The sequence below is a fragment of the Trachurus japonicus genome, chromosome 1 (assembly GCF_045865225.1).
Source record: "Trachurus japonicus isolate A0001 chromosome 1, Traja_1.0".
NCBI classification, from domain to species: Eukaryota; Metazoa; Chordata; class Actinopteri; order Carangiformes; family Carangidae; genus Trachurus; species Trachurus japonicus.
The window spans coordinates 275,609-285,900 of NC_140907.1; the positions used below are offsets into that span (position 1 = coordinate 275,609).

General features: G+C 39.9%; 1 protein-coding gene across 1 annotated transcript in view; it reads left to right on the plus strand.

Moving 5' to 3' along the window:
• gcgrb (glucagon receptor b) overlaps positions 1 to 5,077 on the plus strand; it is a 64,491-nt gene extending 59,414 nt beyond the window's left edge. Inside the window, exons 13-14 of the mRNA XM_085780715.1 lie at positions 3,209 to 3,250; positions 3,936 to 5,077. Coding sequence (XP_085636841.1) covers positions 3,209 to 3,250; positions 3,936 to 4,352 — 459 coding nt within the window. The 3' untranslated portion in view covers positions 4,353 to 5,077. The remainder of the gene's footprint in view (positions 1 to 3,208; positions 3,251 to 3,935) is intronic.
• Positions 5,078 to 10,292: the final 5,215 nt, after the last annotated feature.

Here is a 10,292-nt window from a genome sequence, read left to right on the forward strand (position 1 = left end):
CATCTGAGACACTGTTTCTCATACACAAATACATAGGCCTATTAGAGAAGAAAAAACAAACCCTCCAAGTTTAAAAACACACCGGCAGCAGCGCACACTGATCTGCAGAGCTGAGACTGTTATTATTCTGTCACCTGAGTTTATCCTGCTGCTTTACATTGTTTTAACATAGGTAAAAGAAGAAAAAAAAGATTGTCTGGAATAAAGGGGCAGATTACATAAGATTATTCTTTTTTCTGCTCCCTTTTGTTGAGATTTGGGAGGTTTTTGCCTGATTTATTGCCCGATGCCATGTATCTCGCTTTCTTTCCCCCTCCCTCCGCCCGTTGTCTTCGTTGTCACTTTGTTGTCGCTCCACAGAGCGCACATGGCTAATTAATATGCACGTGCTGACCATATATGGTTGTCTAGGCATTCCGGGGACGGAGGTGTGTTCACGTGCGCAACTGCGCACCATTCTTGGATCCAGTTATCAAAGTTGAGGTGCAGAGTTGTGCACGCACAGTTTGATAGATCTGAAAAAGGTGTAAAAATTTTGGGCTGTCTTTTCACCGTAGGGCTAAGCAAATCATTTAGTAGCAGCAGTTTTACACTGCTTACTTACAGTTTTGATAAATAAGGCCCCAGGCCATAAGCCCAGAGCCCAGACGCTCACAGCTGCAGCTCCGCGGCTCATCCGCGGCGCTGTCCGTGGTGCTGAAGGTGACAGGTTAACTTGACAAACAAACTGCAGCATAGTTCTGTTTGTTTATCATATGTGTCAGTTTTGTTTGCTTGATAGTTGAGTTGTTGAGATTAAGAACATCACTCCCTCATCAAACCAGTGATAGACATGCTGAAAAGAAAAGAGAGAGAGAGATGCGCCTGGGTATCGCAGCTGTAAAAAAAAAAAAAAAAAAAAAAAAAAAAAAGACGTGTCGGAATAGCGGTATCAAAAAGTGTCGGACTACCGGTATGTCTAGATAGAGGGATGTCGTAATAGCGGGATGTCTAAATAGTGACATGTCGGAATAGCGGGATGTCTGAATAGCGGGCGGACCCCGAGTAAACCACAGTGCAAACAACAGTTTTTGTATTCTGGTGCTTTGTGATGCTTTCTTCTGAAGTTTCTGTTTCAAAACAGACTGTGTACCCTCAACAGCCACTATGTTTTTTTCCCCCCATCTCTTACAAACATATGCAATGCTGATTTCTTGAAACGTTTAAAGGGATAGTTCAACATTTTGGCAAATTGGCCCATTGCCATAATCGCAATAGTCCTAGCAGTAGGTTTGTTACCTTTATTTGTCTTTTTAGAACGGCGTTGCGCAGCCGCGAGCTGCTCAGAGCTATGCTATGGAGGATAATGGGATTTCTTGGTTTCCCTCATCAAACTCATCAAATACACAATCCAAAAACTCCAAAATGCTTTTGTGGTAAAGTTGTGACCTGCACATTCACCACGCTATGAGATCATAACGGAACGATACGAGACAGAGTTGTTTTTGAGGCAAATGCAGAGACTGCTTGCTGAAAAACTGGCAATGCGCATCAGCGGTTTTGCATGAATTTTTGACGGAAAACAACTCTGTCTCGTAACATTCTGTTATTATCTCATAGCGTGGTGAATGTGCAGGTCACAACTTGTCCACGAGAGCGTTTTGGAGTTGTTGGATTGTGTATTTGATGAGTTTGATGAGAGAAACCAAGAAATCCCATTAGCCTCTGTAGTGTAGCTCTGAGCAGCTTGTGGGTCTGCTCCGCTTTTCTAAAAACAGTTTACACCGACAAATAAAGGTAACAAACCTACTGCTATGACTATAGCGATTATGGCAATGGGCCAATTTGCCAAAATGTTGAACTATCCCTTTAAGACTTGTATGTTCTGTGTTTACCTACTAGAGGTCCTGTTGTTCTCTGGCTTTATTGACACTTTGCTGGTTTTCTTAGTGTAACACAGCCACCTGTAGTTGATACAGTTCAATATCGTGAAGCCAGTGGCAGGAATGTGTGTTGTGTAACCTGTATGGTACCATGTTGCCCTCAGGCAACAAACCAATTTTTGGCCTGTCACATCTCCACAATGCATCCTTTTTAATGATATAATACTTTAAAAAAGAGAGAAGACCATAAAGAACAAATAACAATGTTTTAATTTATCAAATGACTTTCAGGAAGCCATACTGAAACCCCTTTTTGCAGACCTTTTCAAAGGAAACAGGTTTGCCATTTTGCTCCACTAAAACGGTCTGAAAACATAACTTCATGGCCCTTTTTCATCTGGAAAAAAATATATTTACACTAATAGATTAGTAAAGTTTAATTTTTAATAGTTCCATGCAATTTATTTACTTATTAAATAATGGAAACTTGTTAAAATGTACCTGTTGCCTGAAGGCAACAACGTACCATTATAGAAAATTGCAGTGTTGCCTTGAGGCAACAGTGGACCATTATGGAATCAACTTTGAATGGGAGATTATGGTAGGGTGTGTTTAGCTGTAAATATAATGTTCAAAAATAAATAATTCATCATAATTGTGTTTTGATCCTTACAATAAATTTGATTTTGGTTGCTGTAAAGCAAACTTCAGGCTATTATGATGATGATGAGGAAGATGAGAGTAAGAATTGAGATGAGGATGAGGCCAGTGAAGGTGAAGTGTATTGAGACTGCTATTTCTAGTACAGTATAAGATAGAATTTATGGTACAATGTTGCCTACAGGCAACAAATCCCCCCAAAAAAACAAACAAAAAAACAACAACTTTAGATTATGTTCATTTAGTCTATTTTGAGACAAAAAAACACTCCAAACAATTTTTTTTTTTTAAAGTATATTTTTCGGCTTTTTGCCGTTATTTGATAGTGATGACAGTAGAGATAGACAGGAAATGGGGAGGCAGAGAGAGGGGGAATGACACGCAGGAAAGGTCTGCCCGACGCGGGATTCGAACCGGGGACGCCTGCAGCGAGGACTGTAGCCTCTACATGGGACGGCCGCTCTACCCACTGCGCCACGCACCGCCCCCACTCCAAACGATTTTTATCTCCAATGGCATCATAATGCATGATCACATATGAACACCATATGGCGCCTACTGGATATCTGTTGATAGTAATAAAAAGATGAAATATTTAAAGCCTTGTCTCTTAAAACAGTGGAAGTATTAGTGTCCTTGTTCGGTATCCGATGTGACTGATGTTAAAACTCCACCTGTCATTTCAGGGCCTGCTGGTTGCCATCCTGTACTGCTTCGTCAACAAAGAGGTGAGATACAGTAGATGTGCTTTCATGTCACGTGACTTTATGTTGTATTTGGCCATCTTATTAAGTATGTTGTAAGTTTCCGAACACCTATTGGCCACTTGTAGGATAATCTTCTGTGTCACGTGATGATTATTATTATTTTTTGACTAAGTCTTTGATTGATTGATTATCAGCTGGTGTTTTGGAGGGAGGTCTGGGAGGTTATATGGGTCACACCCATTCAGCAGTCTCACACTGAAGAAAGCCAAGGGCTGAAACGCGTCCGTCAGGCACTGCTGTGCGTTTAATAAATGTTTCAAGATTATTTTGTGAGTGCTGCCATTTCAGTTTTTTTCATGTCAAGCACCACCTTAATTAAATCTCTGCTATAGCTGAAGTTCCTTCCTTTCCCTCTGTAGAGAAGATAAATTAGACATTTTTCATCATCAGTGTTCATGTTGCAAGCCCTTATCGGTCTTTTTATATCTCTAAAAGCTCCATCTTTGTTCCAGATCTTTTGTCTACAAAGTGGAATGGACACAACAGTGACCATCTGCTTATCTTTAAGCTTTTAAATGGAGTCTTTGGCAGGAGACGTCCATCTAATGAAGTGCTCAGAGTCTTATTTTATCTTCATCACAATGCTTTACGTGTTCCTCCGCTATCTGCTCTTCTCTTCTCTCTCTGCTGTCCCGTCGTCCCTCAGGTGCAGTCCGAGATACTGAAAAAGTGGAAGAGGTGGAAGCTGGGAAAGGACATTGACGAGGAGTACCGCCACAGCCATACGCCGCACGTCAAGAGCGGCAGCATCGCCACCGGCAATCTGCCCGACCTCCATGACAACAACGGCAGCGACCCCGGCGGCGACTCGCCTCACCTCGGCAAAGCTGACAGAAGCCTGTCCGGCTCCGCTGCGCAGGAGGAGAACCGCAGACTGGTCGTCTCCTATAGCAACGGGATGGGGAAGGGCTGCAGGTCTTCCAAGAGCAGACACACCCTGCAGTTCTCTTCCCTGCCGCACCGAGGCCCAGCCAGCCACGTCAGCACCTCCACGGAGGGCACGTGTCTGGAAGAGAGGTCACAGTGCCGCATATACCCTCTGGGAGAGGAGACTAACGTCTGAGGACAAACCTGCTCTGCTCTGAGCCATCCTCATGGAAACTCTCAACGATTGTGCTTATTGTTGTTTCAGAGCACTGTTCATCATGCGCAAAACAGGATAGCCTGAGTGGGAATGAAGAGAATGAGGAAGTGAAGCCGTGTGGATCAGGATGTTCACGGATGCATGACTTTGCAGGAAGTAATGTTGTAATAAAGTCATGTAAGCTGACCAGCTACAAATGAATATTTATTGGTTTTGGGACCTGGAATGGAAAGAAAAAAAAAAAGCACTTGTTGACTTCAGACATCAGGAATGATTAAAGTATTGTGGTGTCAGTGTGAATGTGTGTATGATGTCATTTACACCCTTTGCCACCACAGTCTGCCCACAGCTTTGCTGCCGTCGTGACTCATGCTTGTATTTTGTGCCTGTTGTTTTCCAACAAAAACCTCTCAGTGTTTGGTCCATCTGTTTTTGTTTTTTTCGTCAATGATTTCATGAACCTGAATGTGGACTACAGTGTGCATGGATGTCAAAACCCAGTGACCCCTGACACGCAGCGTTTGTCATGCTGAGACAGTCTCACAGAGGATGGATGCTCTTATCTTAAAGACTGTGTTGTGATGTTTAAGTTATTCTGGTTTTAAATGACCAAAGCCAAACAAAGGAAAAAAAAAATACCAATGTGGATGTAATGTTATTTTTTAAGCATTAAATCCATTGTTTCATGACATTTTCCTCTTGCTGTACGTTCACACCAAAAGCTTCCAAAGCGTCAAAACGCTGAGCGACCAAAGCGTCAACAGGCGTCACCGCGCTTCCGAAGAGTCCAAAGCTTCCAAAACGTCACCAGACAAGAAGTTGAGCCCTGGTTAACTTTAGGGTAATTAGCTATGAAGCGGTTCAGCGGCAACCGGCGGCAACCTGTCAGGATAGAGATGTCTGTCGGCTCCCCTTTAAAAAAAAAAAATTGTATTTCGGCTCCCCAATGACCAGCGCGATCGAACTTTGATGTCAGTCACGTGACGAGCGGCCAAAGCAGCTGAAAATATTTGTCGTTTTGGTTTTTGACGCTTTGGAAGCTTTTGGTGTGAACGCACAGTTACATTTTCATTCCTCTTTTCTTCTTTTGCTGTACCAACACAGGTTCTCCTGTCTGAATGTAAATGAACAACGGGGAATTATGGGGTAAACAATATTTAAGTGTATATATTGTATGTAATTAAAAATGCACAATCCACAACATCTAAATTTATCCTGTGATGACACTTCATCTTCTTCCATACAGACTCGGAATGAAAATGTATAAATGACAAAGTGGCAGTAAAATGGATGAAAATGAGTTTGACAAATCCAACTTTTGGTGTCATCTAAGAGAAACTGTTCCAGCTGTTATAATCTCCAACTGCACATTTACCCAGTCATAAACTGCAGTGTTGAGCCAAACTCAGAAAATGACTCATGAATCATAAATCAAAGGTCGGTTTATATGGCAAAAATATTCTTAAAGAAAAGGTGCGACCTTTGCTTTATTTTGTTCCCTCTACTGATTGGATCAGAGTTTGTATGTAACGATGCAGAAATGAAAATGTGCCTCACGCAACCACTTTTATTTACATTATTGTCAACGGATTTCAATCACAACGCAGTTGCAAGGATTTCCATAAAGAGATTCCCAATCAAGTTCTTGCTCACAGATGTTCAGGTTGAAGTGTAGAGTGCATTGTATAATGTAAATATTGATAAAAGTGAATATTATTAAGACAATGAGGGGAGGGTGGAGGGATGTGTTGTGTGTTTTTGCTTGCAGTCCAGGTGACTCAAAAATGAAAATGAACATGACTAATTATCCTGAGAAAAGACTCTATTTTGCAAAACATGATTGTACCCATCCTTTTATTTAAAAAGTTGCCGTTGTTCAGGAGGGGTCCAAAGCAAATCAGCAATGTCATGAGTGAAAACAGGTTTTATATAAAAGCCAAACTGTTGTGTCTCATATGTCGCTGTAGATCTAATTAAAGTGAATTCTGTCTGCCAAAAAAAGTGTCTGTGTCAATACGAGAGCAAGATCATAGTGTGAGACATAAATTCATTGTTTTGTTGCTATGCAATGAGTCTAATGATGAAGAACTGACATGTATTTGTCAAATTTCAGATGTAAAGTAAAAAAAACGATGGAATTAATTGACATTTGGTGATGGCTTACACTGCACTAATGGTCCTATCGTTGACAGCTAAAGAATTAGACAAATAAATCAAATAAATGAAAGCGTGTGTGCACATGCTTGCAAATCACTGTGCAGTTATTCCACGCCATGGTTAACTGAAAAGCCAATGCGCAGACTTATTATCAATCAACATGCATGTTTCCATCGGAGATCACTGTGACATGAATTTATAGCCTCATCTGAGTCCTGTTGTGCAGACGCCAGACGATAATAAGTAGTCAGTACATGCATTATATATTGGTCACGCATGCACATAATGTCAAATAATATGTGTGTATGTGTGTTCTTGTGTATGACTAATCTAGAAATCTCTCTGAAAACACCTGCCTGCCCTGCCTCGCTTTACAATGAGCCACTGGAGGCAGCGGGACTCTGAATACTGTAGCACAATAGTCAGCAAGATAGTAAGGAACAATATGTCACATGGGACTCGTGGACACGGTACAGTACAGGAGAGACACTGCGCTTTTTTTTTTTTTTTTAACTTTTATTTATAAAATGCAAGTCAGAGGCATCTAGTGTAAAAATACACATTATTTCTGTTATAACATTGTATGGACTTAAATTATCATAAATGAACAACCCCAGGAGCTTCCATTTATCTGCTTATCAAAGTTTCTCATTAGTGTCAGTTATGGATGTATTCCACATTTCCATGGCAACAATGTTTAATTGAAACGTTTGATGTAATTAAAGCAGAAGTAAGCGATCCGGACGTTTTGGCTAACTTCTTGTCAGCCGATGGAGTTAGCAGTCCCCGCCCTCGTCCCTACATCACCACATTCACGCGCATCCCTTGGCTGCACACACAGAGAGGACCGCCCCTTTATGCTGTTCTCTCTCCTCATTGGATAAAGGTTGTAGGATACAAGGAAAGTTTTCTCCTCGGCTTACAGCAGAGCAGAGTGACTGACAGACCCGTGTTTCAGACCAAACACTCTATAGAAGTGATTGCTGTCGGAAGATATAACTATTTAAAGGGACAACTAGGAGTTTCTATTTGGTTATAAAAAAGTCTCACGTTAATGTGGATGAATCTCCGCTACCCACACTTGTTAATGGGCCCATTTTCGATAAATATATCATTTTGTCTCTATCGTTATTTTGTTATTATTAGTGGTGGCGGAAATGCTGGTCAAGCCGACCAGCTTTCTTTACTTTCGGTTTCGTGGCGAGTCATGAGAATAATGCCGCCAAATCGCCGTTTATGGTCGGAACTACGACGGTATGTGATCGTCTTCGAACCTCTGACTTTAATTATTGATGAATTAAAACATGAGTCCGTCTTGCGCCGGTCAAAGACTTTCACGGTGCGCGCGGAGGCTCATAAATGTAGTGTGAAAACGCTTCGCTTTTCCAAAACTCCTCGTTATCCCTTTAACCCTTTATAGGGCACTCATTGAAATACTTTGAAATTCAAAATTCCAACCTTAGATTGTTATTCTAGGATATAACAAGACTTAATTACAATTTTGACATTTTTCAAAATTTTTCATTTTCATGTAGAAATTGAAGGTCAACGAAGTGACCATTTTTGGTTCCTTGCCCGTTTGTGGTAAAGACAAATTCCAAGAAGTGTATGTATAGAAAATATAAGAAAAACACATAAAGTGCAAAAATTATTAAGTTTTAGAACATGTATGGCTTTTAAATTGGAATTATTATAATATTATTGTAATAATAATAATATATATGTATATAAGCATTTGTATAAATAATATGTATATCGTATTTTATACGATTATAAAGTCACTCATATTCACTATTTATAGCTTCAAAATGTCTTGAAATTAGTTAAAATTCTCTCTGAATTACTGAATGGTTATATAAAAACCTTAGACAACATTAATTAATCTAAAGAATTTTACACAACTGTTTATAAGTCATAAACTGAGAAAAATCACTCATATTCACTATTTATAGCTTCAAATGTCTAAAATTCTCTCTAAATCACTGTTAAGTTATATAAAAACATTAGGCAACATTAAAACACAATTTCCTAAGTTTTATTGCCTTATTTGTGAGGGAAATGCACTTATATGGTTTGTTACCTGAATAGGGCATAATGTCCAAAAACGGACACTTCAGTGTTTACCATAAACGGGCGTATGATCAAATATGGTCACTGCATTTTTCATGGTGTATTTTCACTCATTTCACCAAGATCTCCACAAACAATACTTATGTCATGACTTAGCACAACTAATCAACTGTAAAATGTGTGAGTGTCATCAACTTAGCTTGATTAGTTGTGATGTATCGATCTAATTACTACCACGAGCCGAGCCGACTGAGCGTCTTTTTCCGCGGTCGAAAAAAAGAGAAAGTTAGCGGCATTCCTGGTCTCTGCTGATTGGTCAAAGGCTATGATGACGTATACCGTAATGTAGCCTGGTCTTTGCTGATTGGCTTGGTGAAGACCACATGTTTCTTGCTCTTACTGACGGGGAGCACGGGGCGGAAATATAACATGTGCGGAAGTGTCCAAAAACAGTCACTTGCCCGGTAAAGGGTTAAGACTAATATTTACACAAAAATTCCGCTTACTTCTGCTTTAATTCCCATCAAGATTTATGATAGTATAAAATTTGTGGAGGGTTAGAATTTTTGAAGGTTGAAAATATACTAGAAGATCATTAGAGGATGGTAATTAAACCTTTTGGTGACAATGGCACCAACTATGGGCTCACAGCTGTTCCGTGATCATAAAATAAAATGAAATGATTTACTGATTACCAATGCGAGTGATGTTCACTGAACTTGGGGGAGTTATGTACGGGTCATAGGACAGGGAACACTATTAAAGAGGAACTGTGCCTTTTTTAAAACTTTGGTCAATTTATGGTCTGAGTGACTGCATTCATTATATTCATAAAATCACATGAATGATTCCCTGATGATCCCTGATTTAAAAAAACAACCTTAGCCTGCTTTGATTTCCCTAATTTTGAAAAACTGTTCAGCAAATGAAGCTCAAAATTCCACTTCACTCTCAGCAGCCTGGTGCGTAACAGATGCAAGTCTGATGTACAGAAAAAAACCTTTCATAACCCTGTGTGGAAACACATTTTTATGTAATCTGTAACTTTATTAGGGCACAAGTTGATTATCTTGTCTTATGTTTATCACTATGCATTGTATTTCATTACCAGACATCTATTTTAAGCAATGTCCTATTCTAATCCTCAGCATTGGGCATTAGTGTTTGCTAGTGTTTCCAAGTCTGCAGGGAGGATCGTGGAAAATACATTCACGTTCACAAAGGGTCACTGAAAACATGTTGGAGTGGTCAGAAATCTTCCATGCATCCTTCCTAAAGCTTCCCCTCAGGATCACTTTGCTGGACCCGTCCCTCTGCAGCAGATCCATGAGTTCATTGTTAAGAAGTTGCACAGACATACCCTGAAATTCAACCCAGACTCAAAGCCAAATGGATTGTAGATGGATAAAAACACTTCTTTCGCATGTATTTATGAAAATCGTATTTTTAATTCAGGTTTATTTGCGCTTCCCACATTCTCTAGATTCATTCATCTACTTTAAAGATCATCATGAGCCCAGGAAATATCCAGCTCCATAAAAGTCTGGCGTGAAGAGGGACTGTGATTGAGGAGAAAGAGCAGATCATCATTACGGAGTGCCATCTTCAAAGCAAAGGCCAGTCAATTATTGAATGAATGATTAAATAGGTTGGATTATATTGGATGATATTGAATGAATAAATATTTAATGG